We start from the raw sequence: 13665 nt of genomic DNA, 5'->3' as shown, positions 1-13665 counted from the left end.
GGAAGTTAATTGATACTAAAACTGTTCTATTAAAAGAATTAAAATAAAATTATTCCTTCTCCAAGCAACTAGTTCTCTTTTTGAGATTCTGATACATTAAGCGCAGTTACACGTGTGGTGGAGACGTGTTGTACTAGTGCGCAGGATGTTTGCAAGAACTAGAGAGGCTTTTGCGAGTGAGGAAGTTCGCACAAACTGGGTGCTTTGCTCTTGAACCACAGCCAACTCACTGAGCAATGCCTTAAAAATAGAGCATAATTGAAGGAGGAAGCAGAAGCTTGCATTTCGTGATGGCAGAATTATACAATACAGCCGACCTTACCATGGGGGTAAGCGATGGTGGAGGCGATCGTTTTTGAGAACGAGCCCGCCGCCATGAACTCTAAGAAATCGCGCAATGTTTTGCGATTGTCTGCGCTGCTGGCCTTGTACGTCGCTAAAGAGGCCTTCACGGCCTCGTAGATCACAAAATGTATCACAGTCTCGCTTATTCCTACGTAGGAGGCTATAATGCCTTTGTAGAATCCCAGGATACCCTGAAAATACAATATATAGTCTTAACTCGAGTTTCATCGACCATCAAGACTTATCATACTCCTAGTTTCCTATGGAAGGAATGTGAGATTGTCTGATGTTGTTAATTGTTAGTCTTGGGTAATCTAAAACACCCAGCCTGCCAACAATGAGAGCTGCAACTAAATAGTCAAAGAATAATTCCTTATTTTTAAACTGGTAAATATGTCATACGAGAATCTTCTTTTCAAATATGTATATTCTTGACACGCTACGGTCAATTTGTTGGCAAAATGAGTGCGCTGCTTCGCTATATGCGTAAGAAGCTCAAGAAAATCAGAGTATCATGAATTTAAAATTAAATATTCGATAAAAACATGATACATGTAGTTATGCATTCAACCAGTTTGTCAAACTTGTCATAATATGGGAACATACTGTTCCCAATAAAGAAATTATCTGAAGAATGCGTACCAGAGATATTTACATTCAAAGATAAGGCAGACGTTAAATTTCGAGGATGAATAATAACTTGATACAATTTATCGTTGAGCTATCAAGATTAGCCTTCCTTAGGAGCCACCATTCACGCTGTATTACTTTTTGATTGCTAATTTTCTGTCTCTGATTCGCAAGCACGCGATAGTGGAATTTTCCGTGAATTAAAATTATTGACTGGATTTATATTAGAAAAGAAATCGTAAAAGTATAATATTCCAATAAGTTAATTAATATCTACATCGTAAGTGCTTCAGAAAATATTGACCTTTTTGTTTGAATATGAAATTCTCTGATTTTCAGGAACAATATAGTATAGGCGAAAATGAAACTCGCTAACAGATATGGTAATACAAATAGGCGTAGAGAAGCTAGAATGGAAAGACGTGGGTTATGAACGGAGGATTCTATCGTACAAAACTGTCTACCTAATCAACCTTATCGCTGCATGTACACGCGTGTTGTGCGATCACAGCGAGAGAAAAGCGAAAGTATATAATTGCCTGATAAATGGTGGGGTAATATTGCACCATAGAAATTGCTAGAACTATATTTCTAACTATAATTTCTAACAAACTATTCATTCCTTCTCGCGATTATTATTTATGAGAATTTTTTTGTTTCGTCCAGTCTTTTAATGATAAGTGGCCAAAGTGCTGAATTCTATTAAAACTTAGTCTTTTTGTGCTTTTCACTTGTGTATGCTTCATACATAATTTATTCGCTTATCAAAATATATCTGTCCTATTCATAAACTCAGCTTTATAGTTCTGCTAGTTCTTCTTTACGTAACAACAGTTCCAGTCTCTTTTTATTGAACGAAAAAAACAAAACTAACGTAACTTAGACGCCGGCTACAAAAAGTCCGACAGCATGACGCAGTATGAACTAATAGATTACTTGCCATAAAGAAAAACGTTGTTTTCTCATCTAGAAGATATTTTCGGCGCATTTTAACTATTCGTAGTTCGTAGGGACAATTTTAGAATTGGCTCTGCTGCAATTGCGATGCAAATGCGACGTCTGCGAGACGTAATCAAACCATACGAAAATGACACCACGATTTGACATTCTAAATAAATTTTGTTTACATTATAGTAAGTGTTCGAAGAGCTCCTAGTTAAATCATGGCTCTAGATAACGATACGCGATTTTATCATTCTGTAATGAATTATGCCGAAAATGTTAAAGATCCAGATATATTTGGCACTCGGATCCTATACATCTATGATCGTAAAAATATCGTTGGCTACCGAATCGGATTGTACATTGTATGTCGTGACAGTTGCAACATTATGTTATGTTGACTTTCGATTGACAACAGGTTTAAGGTCTCGCATTTCCTAAGCCTCAGAACCAGTTTTAATTTAAAGAAAACAAATGAAATTGTTGTATAGCATTCACCACATACTCTCCGTTCTTTCTAAGTCAATCATCAGCCTCAAGAGCATACTATCAAACTCTTTCATCCTTGCTCTCCCAGTCCCAAGAGGGATCTACAACCTTAAATATACCCTGCTTCCTAAAATCAGAATACAGTTAATATAGTTCCCCTGTCCGATGTCAGGAACATGTGGTTTAGAGCTCGTTACCCCTATAGTATTACAGAGGCTATCTAATCAGTGAATTGATGATACAGGATGCAACAGTGTCGACCACAGACCGTGTACCAGTGTGTTTGACTGTGGGTGGTGGGGAAACTTTCCGATGATACGCTACTGATCATATGCAATGGTATAATAGATTAAAAAAAGTCTTCCAAGATGTTCCAATATGACATGTCTCATGGAACGAGGAGTGTCCTCAGAAGAGAATTTTCGTACCGATTGGCGATATATCCTTTGCACACACCCCATCGCGGTGATTTTGTTTGTTCGATGGTCCAGCTGCAGCCTGGTCTTCACGAACCAAATAGGATTTGTCAACGTGCATGCCACGAAACCTGAAAAATGAATGCACGTGTCTTTAATCCGATCAGTACGTGTGGGGCGAACTGCGACTGTCTGAGCCCTCTTCAAGAGCTAATTTACTGGCTCCCTAAAGTCTGTTTCTCGAAGATGGTCTTCGGAGAAGCGATGTTTAGACCGCCAACGCAACGCGCCAGCTAAAAAAAACATGCAAAAAAAACAAAAAAAAAAAAAAAAATCCAGGAATATCCTTCTGAAAAAAAAACAATTCAATGTTTACATCCAAAGTTGCAGGAATTTATCTCTTTTCAAATTAATTTAGTCTCGTCCTACGATATTCCAAACAAAAGAACTGGAGAAGAATAGAGTAAGTAAGATACAAAACTGCCACGCTGTATTTCCTTATAATGGTCTAATTTTAGACCGTAGACCTTTAAAGAGCCGATTAGCAGATAAATTCGTTTAAAACAAACGCTGTGGAACGACTATGACCACAGATAACTCGACCTTCTAATGTCTATGGTAATTCAATAGCAGTTGCGCCATCCACCTAACAAGCAACGAATACATTCGAGCCAAGAAACGAATGGCGGGTTGAATTCTTTTTCGTGAATCCAAATCTAGTCTGTCGCTGGCAGAAATTCCCCGATCGATCCACTGATTCCTGTAAACATGCCAACTTCTAAAATTATCGTACTTACGACAACAATCGATCTTTTCAATGGACAATGAAATGCGATGAAGTAAGAAACGAATTTATACGTTAGATGTTCACCCCATCCACGTTTACGAGAATCGAGGACGTCGAGTTGAACAAATGAATCGATAGTTATTTCACGTGTTCCTAATCACTCTGAAATCAGAGGCGAAGTTCAGAACTGTCCTAGTTTTTACACAGAAATGCCTGCAATTAGAAAAGGCGACAAATTGCCCAGCGCGATCTTGTACGAAGCTCTGCCGGAAAATCGAAGAAATATTCTGGATCTGGTTGCTAATAAGAAAGCCATCATCTTTGGAGTCCCTGGGGCTTTTGTTCCAGGATGTTCTAGGGTCCATCTCAGAGGATTTATCGAAAAGTAACGTCTTCGGCATAACTGTTAACTCTCTTGTAATTATTATCGTGACTTTTGGCTATTGCAAAAAGCATTTCAGAACACGAACGATAATTTCACTTAACTTTGTAATATACAGAAACTTATTTGCTAATTCAGATCGACAAACCTGAAATTCTTTGGCTTTGAAGAGATAATCTGCGTGTCTGTGAATGATCCATTCGTGATGTCTGCTTGGGGAAATGCCAAAGGAGCAAATGATAAGGTACTGACGTCAATGAATGATAATGACTTTCTAAGATTTGTAGGGTTATTGGCTCCGAAGCTGAAACATAATTTACTCTATGAAAGTAGTAAGATCGACCTTCACTTAAGTATAGTATAAGATAGAAAATTCGTTGAAATTTAGGTGAGGATGCTGGCAGATCCCACGGGATCATATACCAAAGCCATAGGAATGGACGTGGATATCCCGGAATTGGGTGGCACCAGGAGTAGAAGATACTCCATGGCCACCGTGAATGGCATTGTAAAAGAATTATTCATAGACGCACCCGATGTGAAACTTATGTGCTTACAAACAGATGGTGTTCCTACATATTGTACTTAGCATAGGTGTAGCAGCATGAGAATAAAAGTAGCATATACAGTTACTCGCATATTATACGAGAATATGGATCATTTATCGCAGCATAAAAATACGTCAACATCTTCTTCCTAACGCTAACATTTAATTGTACAATAGAGTTTTAATAAAAAAGAGGTTGACCTCTCTGTTTCATAACCAGTTAGCTGTGTTTGACAAGTATACTCGTCATCGCTTATTCTTTGCGACACATTTTAAGTACACGCTTTTGAAAGAGGTCGTAACAGTTAACTGGTTATATACGATGCAGTCTTCTTCTTCATATTCTTTAATAATATCTGCTATGATTAATGCTAATAATGGTACAATTTCACGAAAACTTTTATCCTTTTTTCTGTGATATGTTAAATCTCATGGTGTACTACATATAAACATATCGGTGTCAATTACCCCTGGTATTAATTATACAAAATAAATCTATTCTGCAAGTTCGAAAACTTAATTTCCAAGAATTGCTGAATCGCAGAATGTAAACAAATATTCTAATATTACCGAGGACCTGGAAATCAGACAATTTTTTGTTAAAAATCTATTGTACAATTACATGTTATTGTTAGGAAGAAATTATTTATGTATTCTTTACCTATAATAAATAATCCATATCTTTGTACAATGAGCAATACAACATTACCACTTCCTTTTGTACGAAGCATACAAATACAGAGATACTGCTGTGTCCGAGTATGAGTAAACTGACAAATTTCAATGTCCAAGATCATCAGACTTAAAGATTGAAAAATTCAAATTTTTAGACTTACAAAGCTCAAAGTCCAGAAATTTTATATTTATTAATAACCCTATTCCCAATCATTTTCTTTGTAAAATTTTCTTCAACTTCTTGTCTCAAATTCATCAAAGATACGTAGTATCTTAGAACGAAATTACACAGGTATATAATCAAGGTCAACGTAAATGAGAATCGTCACAGATAACCTAAAATAAGCAGTAAACAAGTATCGCTTAGCGCACACAGTACGCAGTGCTCGGCATTCCAATGGAGTCCGGCAATTGATGACTTCCCCGTATACTTTTGCACGTTGTCACGAGTGTAACGTGATTCCATCGTAAACACGCTTCGTCAATTTTCATCCAACGGCGTTGCGAATCAGAACACGCGAGATTATACGCGATTAACGTGGCGTGTTATTCGCCATAGACTTCCGTAAATTATTGCAAATTATAAATTTATCTTATCGTAACAGCACACTCACGCTGATCTGAAAAAAGAAGTAAATTCTTACTGTGCAACAGTTTGTCCTCGCCTTTGATATGTTTCATAAATACAGTAGTAACGTAAAATACATTTACGACGATATTTCTTGTTTATTGATCCTCCATTTTTCGTACATATACGGTCAAGACGTTCGAGATAGTTTTAAGGCTGTTTCTATGCGTAATGCCACGTTACAGCTATTTGACATTCTTTCGAGTACTAATAAGCAGATACTTCAGCTCAGCAAAATCTGAGAAATACTGTTTGACCTATCTTACTGTGGAGGGAAACACTAGAACCGCCGCATATCGATTTGAAACCCGAGATTCCTAGGTGACACACTTTGAGTTACTTTGGATGCTGGACTTAAAGATGCACTCTAACAGTTATAGTAGTTTTGGTGAACTTTCGTACTTGAAAGATTAATATTAATATTAACTTCAGGATTTAGAAAACATCAAACCGTGGGAACCAGATATACAGTGGCTGAGAAAAATATTTTATGTATATATTATGTATATATTTTGAAATGTCATTAGCGCTATAACGAGATAAAACTATGATTAATATTGGAAAAATTTGAAACGGAACTGAAAACGTATATAGAAGTTACAAAATATTTATTAGAAACATATACTTCGCAAGGCTACCAAAGTATGTTAACAGTCAATTATTTACCACATTAATAAGACACATATATAATAATATACATATAGTGAAACTATTTTCATTGTTATTTATACATTTAAGACTACTATTCATGCTTTATACTAATTTTTCATTTGAGCGTATATTTGCAATAAAGGCCTTATACATTTTCAGATTGGTTTCAAATTTTGCTATTATAATTAGGATAGTAGTGTCTCGTTACAATGCTAATGAAGTTTTAAAAAATTCTGTACACAGCATAGTATTATTTATATTGCAGGTTCACAGCCTGTTACAAACGAGGTTATCACTATGCACGTATCCACTATATATATCGTACATAATGTTTATATATATATATAATATTATAATATATATATTATATATATTATATATATATATTTATATATATATAAACATTATATACATATATATATATATATATGTATATATATATAATATACATATATATACATATATATATATTTTTTACATTTATATATATATATATATATATAAACATTTACACATATCAATACATATACATATACATATACATATAGGCAGTACAATGCACATAGTATATACATAAAAAAGTTCTGTAGTAAATGTTCGAATATTTTCGTGTGCCACTGTATCTACACCTCACTACCACTACATGTATTTCAGTATTCCAACTATTCCAGTGTCCACTATTTCAAATATTTCAAATACCCCTATTGAAATATCTCGATCTTCAATATTCTAATATTCTAACATCAGCAAGATCTCCGATACATTAATTCTCGCATATTCCAATCCAAGTGTCACAGTAGGTTAATAGCATTTCAAGATTCGAAGGACGCGTGCAAAACGCTTGCGTAATCCGGACGCGTCGCGTCGCAAGCGATGCACCGGTGGTAAACAGTGCGTTGGCCGGGATGATTGCCTGCGTGGGTCATTACAAACTGGGTCAATAGGACGGAATATCTGCTTGCAAACTCAAGACACGGCCAATAAACAATCGCAGTCTTTAGTGACCAATTTATAAATACGGAAAATTTCTTTTCCATGTGAACATTCAAAATATGCTACCTAGTAACTTTATCAGCTTAGAACTAGATCATAAACTTGACAAAACTTGCAATTATAGGCGCTCGATGATTTCCATAATCGCTCCTATTTGAACAATATCTTTCTCAATTTCGTTACACATTTTAGCTGCGAGTATACGATCGCATTTGTTATGCACCAGTGATGTAAATAGAAATTTGCATAACGTGTATGCAAAGCATTATCGGTCGCGTGAGACAAATAATCGCAGTCAAACCAATCTCGAAGAACATAATACAAAGCGGAAACTAAAAATCAAAAGAGGCGTAGCGGCTTGATAAAAAGTTTGAAGAGAAAAACGCTGTCGCCAGTCAGGTAAAAGTGGTGTTTCATTGAAGAGATCCCAGTGTTCTCGTGGCAGTCTTCTATTTTTAACATCGAACAGCCATGTAATTTCAATGACCGCTCTACCTGTCGGCTATTTACGACCTAAACCGACAATCCATAAACCGTGCTTTTTCTCTAAGCATTCATTACCAAGTATCCGTGATCTTCATTATCAGATGCAGTTGAATTTTGGCTAAAATTATGTAGAAAAGTGACAAACACGATAAATTTCGTTTGATTTTTTCAAAGATTTTTTTTCAGAAGAATAAGATAAATATGAAATATCGAGACAGATATGAAATATTAAAAATATACTTAACTCCGCGTTTGATTATATTGACCAAATTATTCGGGTCAATTTTGTTATCCAGTCACTAATAAATTTTCTTTATCAAAAATCTTTCAGTCGTGAAATCACACGATAGTCACGAGGCATCGCGTTCCGAAAATGATCTAGAGGGAAAATAACGGAGACTTCAGCAACATCAAATTAAGCCTTCGCAAGTTTCTTGTCACATGCAACCATGATGCAAGGACGCATGAGAGCCATAAGTACTACAACAGCGAGTGTTTCAAAGCCATTTGGATGCAATTGTACGCAGATGAGATAAATCGTGAAGAAGGAGCAAGACTGACAGATCGTAAGCCTAACAGAAACAGAGAATCCAGCGAAGAAGATTCGAAGTAGTAGAGGAAGATGCAGAATATTTGTTATTTCGAGAAAAATATGCAATGGAAAACTAAGATCTAAGATTCTAAAAATTATATTGGACACGATTTTTTTTATAATTCTTTAAGCAACTAAATTCCATTTGTCCGAAAACTCAAGACGTCAAAGAAATGAAACAAATGCAAAGAATTAAAAAAATATAACGTCAGTTTCGAATTATGAAATCTTAAGTTGTGTAGTCACTTCGAATGGGGGAAAACTGGGTCACTGGTACGGGGCAGCTGATGAAAAATCAGCTGTTAGGCGACTACGTGATCAGCCGCACGTTTTCGACCAAGCAGAAAGGAAGACCCTTCGAAAAGGAGCTTACGTGCCACCAGAAGCATAAGCTAAATTACATACCGTGATCGGGCTCCTTTTCTTGTCTAACCAATTTTATTAATTACTGGCTCTACTGTGGATTGTTGGATACAGTGAGTATTACACACAGCACCCCTGCAGAGAAATTAGTATCCAAAAGAATAATCTGGCACTTGAAGTTCTGTTCTTTCCGGATAAGAGTTATCTGCCAATTAAGCAAGCCAAGCAGATTCTTCAATTAATTGCAATTACTCATCACAATTTCTGAGAACTAAAATAAGCATCGCTTAATTCATGATATTATCAATGTCGAACGACAATTTTCATTCAGATAATTGACTTTATATTATGCAAACGTTTATAGAACAAATTGATGATAAGAACTCCTGTGGAAGTATTTAGAGAGATTCCACGAGGACAGAAATTTACAAAGATTTTGTTCTTTGTTATACGATAACTAAACAAAGTAGACGATGTGAATTATCAAACATACGGAATCGAATGTAATGTCATGTTATCGCGTTAGAAGAGATCAGAAACAGCAATGATTGAAACCAGTTATTTACGGCAGTCCATTCAACTAGATAACAGCGAGTGACGCGCGACATGACCCCACTGAGCTCGTTATCAGTGGCCGCCTTGATTGTTCTGAGAGAAAAGAGACAGACTACGTGATCCTAACGCATTGTGCCTGGTCGGCCGATGCCTCAGCTAGATCTTCATATATACATACATACGTCTATTTCTGTGCTCAGCTATTCGTCTTTGTTCTATTCAACGATGCAATTTTACGCTTCGATCATTATGCTTGCTCTTTTCATTTTCCACTACGTAAATCGTCAAAAGTTTCTTTGATTCGATGGAAAACGATCAACGTCGATAGTACTGTCAATTTTCTAATTTGTATAACACTGTGCTTTAAAAAAATCGCTCCATAAAGACTGATTTGAATGGAAAGAAATTTCATCCGAAAATACCTTGAAACGATAAAATAGTCCTTAATAATCCCATCTGTGCGGTCATTTTAGTAACATACCTATATCTGATCTATCAAATTATCATTCATATAATCATCTGTAATGCACAACACATTCGAGCTTTCAAGTAACGCTTCTCAATCATTCCTCCTTCGCTTAAGACATACATTACATCACAGCAGTAGCTAAAATCAATCACATCGAAATCAAGCTGCAGCAGAGCCGATGAAAATACGGGTCTGATCGATAAGAACGGAAGTAGAACGATAAACTTACCGGCACAGAATGCGGAGACCACGTGCACAATAGCGGTGTCCGGGGGGAAGATCGCGTTAAACGCGACTTTGCTTTTCGAATAGGCACAGAAGTAGATCGCCCTGGATGGTGCGACTCCTACGAGGTTGGGGCCCAATCCTTTGAACAGGGCACGAGTACCTTCGTTCTTTACGATATACTTGATGCATTGGAATATACCGGGCGCGGAGTGACTATGGGGAGAGCCTCCTGGAGAAGAGGATGCGCCAAAGTGAGAGAGAGCAACCAAAGCGTGCCTGGAATCAGTACAATGAACTTCGATTAACTATTAAACATATAAATAAAGTTCCATTCATTTTTATTCCGTTCTGTCATCGAAGCTTTTTCAACTATATTTTCATATTTTTCTCGCTTCACAGATTAATCTAACGCGTACAGAATTAAACTACACTATCGACCATAAAGTATTAGGACATCGTTGTATTTATTAAAAATACCCTATCAAGTTTTATTATATCTAGTGTTTTATATTATATGATACGTATGATACAAATGATGTAAAAAATTAGACTAGACGATAATACAATAAATATAAATTGAAAGATGAAGATTAAAGAGTCTACGAAATGCTTATAACATATAAAAGTATCCGAAGTATTTAAAGTAGAACACTTATTTATTTGTTATAATATTTAATAAACAAAACAAGCATCTAGATTCTATTTCTTTAGGTATATTCATAGAAATATGAAATTGCATAAATATCCGCAATCTACTTATGGGCAATAGTATAAATTAACTAATTCTATAAAAAATTGAAGATTAACGTAGAAGTATTGCAGGCTTGAATTCTTGAGAAGAACACCCTCGTCAGGATTTCTAGAATCAACAACGCGACGCATATACTTGGTCGAGGCTTTATTTTTAACCAGGCATGCCGCGAATGTAGGAATTAGTTGAGCATCGGCGCTGGACCATCTCGGACGTGTTTGGAACACGTTCGAACATCACGTAAATTTAGTTTGCATGCCCCATCTTCTCTAATGTCACAATCATTGTACAATTCAATATGTCCCGACAAAGTAAACAGGGTTTCAAACGCAATTAGCTAATGTATAACATAGACAGGCACGAGACAAGAAGAAATATAATCCGCTGAAATAACGATAAGCAGGTTCGTTGCTTCGTGAAGAAATCGGTGCTCCGAGTATCAATTCATGCTCTTCCTTTTTGAAAACAAATTCGAATTTCGATACTAATCTAAATTTGATCTATATTTTTAACTAATCTAAAAGAACAACAATCGTCAATTGTTTTCGTCATAAATGTAATTAATTATACAGAGGTATTGATGAAGTTACCTTGTATACCCTCCAGTGCACAGTCTTCTCCTCTGTTCCGGTTTCGGGAAACTTTTGCACGTTACATGACCCGAAGTGAGTTCCTTGTTCACTGGGGGTGGATAGAAGCCGGATGAGGAAGATTGTAAACGCGTTTTAACCACTTCTAAGGGGCAAGTAACTATCGCACCGGTCGTCCCAGCCACTCTGCGAAACAAAAAATCCAATTAATAAGAAATTAATGAAGAGGTCAACAGGAAGTTGATACGAAAGTTTGATAAATTGAAATAAAGGACAAAATTTTATACGTACGAAACTATCTTTTCTCAGACGTTTCGTCTAATATATGTATGTAACATTACGATGTTAATACGTATCTATATATGATGACAAATTATTTGTAATATTATTCGTTTGTAAATTTATAATTCATATATTTATTACGCACCAAACGAAACATATATACTACATCTGTACAAAATTGTCAATCAAACGTAATAAAATGAAACTAATTAAAAACATTTAAAACAGATTGAAAAGTAGAGTTGGCATAGCGTAAATAAGAAAAAGATTTGTAACGCTAATCGTTTGGTCGAAAACCTTCTACTAGGTATGATTATTAACTTATGGTAATAAGATGTGTTCTACAATTATCAATGCACACTATTATTAGGATGTAAATATATTCCTAAATTTGTAATGCATATGTGATATAACAAAGGAGACGTACCGCTTTTAAATACAAAAATTCTTAGATAATCGAATTCAGTTTCAATAAAGTCTAATGAATTCATATACAAAGGCTCAATGGCTTAGACAAAACATATTGAAATCTCATTAGCATTCTAACCAGGCACGACTATCGTGACTATATTGGTAAAATTAATAATGGATCTGAAAATGTATATAGAAGTTACAAAATATTTGCTTGAAACATATGCTTCACAAAGATTACCAAAATATTTGGAAAATCAATTACTCACTATATCAATAGGCCACAATATATAGTGAGAACATCTTCAATATTATTTGCTTAGGCCCGCTTATTCGTGCTGTTTACTTCCTTCTAATATGCGTACATTTGTAATAAATGTTATGAGACTTTTATATATATTTACGGATTAGTTTCAAATTTTGTTATTGAAGTCATGATAGTCGTGTGTCATTACAGTGCTAACGAAACTTCAAAAAGATTCGTATAATGCACATAATATATTCATAAAAAAAATTCTGTGGTAAGTGTTCAAATATTTTCGTAAAAATATCACTACAAATGGTAGAACGTCTAAGAAACAGTTTCAGAAAGCCATACGTAGATTCGTCGTAAAAACATGTACCCCTCATTGAGAAGCCGGTTATAATGCGTATTATACTACGCGCGATATTATTTCGAACCAAATTGGAATTTCGATGATATACATCGCAGCGATCGGAGACTCAACATAGACGTGAAAAATTATCTGACACAGACCGAAAATAACATCGTAGTTTCTAAATTTGAGCGATCAATTACGCATAAGCAAGACATACACGAGCTAGTCTAAGAATGACGTAACAACCGTGAGCCGGCGAACAATGTCGCAGCATTTAACATTACGGAATTCTCCTGAGTCACGTTTCTGTAGAAATTTCTAGGAATGCGCTTGTCCAGAAGCGCACAATATTTTTATATATTATAGCTACTGCGCAAAACGCATGTATATGTATGTATGTATATTTTGTTAATAAATACTTTTCGTCGAAATAGCCGGCGTCAATCTACGACGTAAGTTCCTTATCTTAATTTGTTACTTTGTTATATATAAGTTCCTAATTCTAATCTAAATTCACTGAATGTCGAATTTGATATAAAGGGAAAAGACATGAGAAACCCACCCTCCGGCGACGAGATGTATCGCGGTATCGCGATCCAACATTCTTCCACTTAATCCTGTCACTCTGAGAACATTAACTTCGAGAAAAAACAGAACAAAAAATACACTGTCAAGTTCACATGCGAGAAACGCAGAGAAATTGCGTACAATTGCAATGTATTCTTTCAATAGTTAACTTGGCTCTTGTCTCGACAATCAAATTAAAAAAGTATGAACGAAGAACACCACCAATACGTTCAACAGCCCGGCAACAACTGATTGCATTGATCGCAACCGTATGGCGCACCGTTTAC

General features: G+C 35.7%; 1 protein-coding gene and 1 long non-coding RNA gene across 5 annotated transcripts in view; both read right to left on the bottom strand.

Annotated features, from left to right (window-relative positions):
- Positions 1-13665, bottom strand: part of LOC126925454 (mitochondrial carrier protein Rim2) — a 16603-nt gene extending 2938 nt beyond the window's left edge. For 3 of the 4 annotated variants that reach the window (XR_007713933.1, XR_007713932.1, XM_050741016.1), the window contains exons 1-5: positions 13374-13665; positions 11520-11705; positions 10180-10454; positions 2835-2953; positions 323-536 (exon numbers count right to left, since the gene is read on the bottom strand). Coding sequence is in view for 2 of the 4 variants with exons in the window: in XM_050741016.1 (XP_050596973.1) it covers positions 323-536; positions 2835-2953; positions 10180-10454; positions 11520-11705; positions 13374-13414 (835 nt within the window). In the remaining 2 variants the exon portion in view is untranslated. Of the gene's footprint in view, positions 1-182; positions 241-322; positions 537-2834; positions 2954-10179; positions 10455-11519; positions 11706-13373 lie in introns of those variants that run through there. The other variant, XM_050741017.1, reaches the window with a different exon arrangement.
- LOC126925464 (uncharacterized) lies at positions 5386-6849 on the bottom strand. Its single transcript, XR_007713938.1, has 2 exons — positions 5919-6849; positions 5386-5833 (listed from the first exon to the last, which is right to left on the bottom strand). It is a non-coding gene; the product is annotated as an uncharacterized LOC126925464 (long non-coding RNA).

The sequence above is a fragment of the Bombus affinis genome, chromosome 16 (assembly GCF_024516045.1).
Source record: "Bombus affinis isolate iyBomAffi1 chromosome 16, iyBomAffi1.2, whole genome shotgun sequence".
NCBI classification, from domain to species: domain Eukaryota; kingdom Metazoa; phylum Arthropoda; class Insecta; order Hymenoptera; family Apidae; genus Bombus; species Bombus affinis.
The sequence above is the reverse complement of the archived record's forward strand: the minus strand, read 5'-3'. Positions and strand labels throughout refer to the sequence as shown.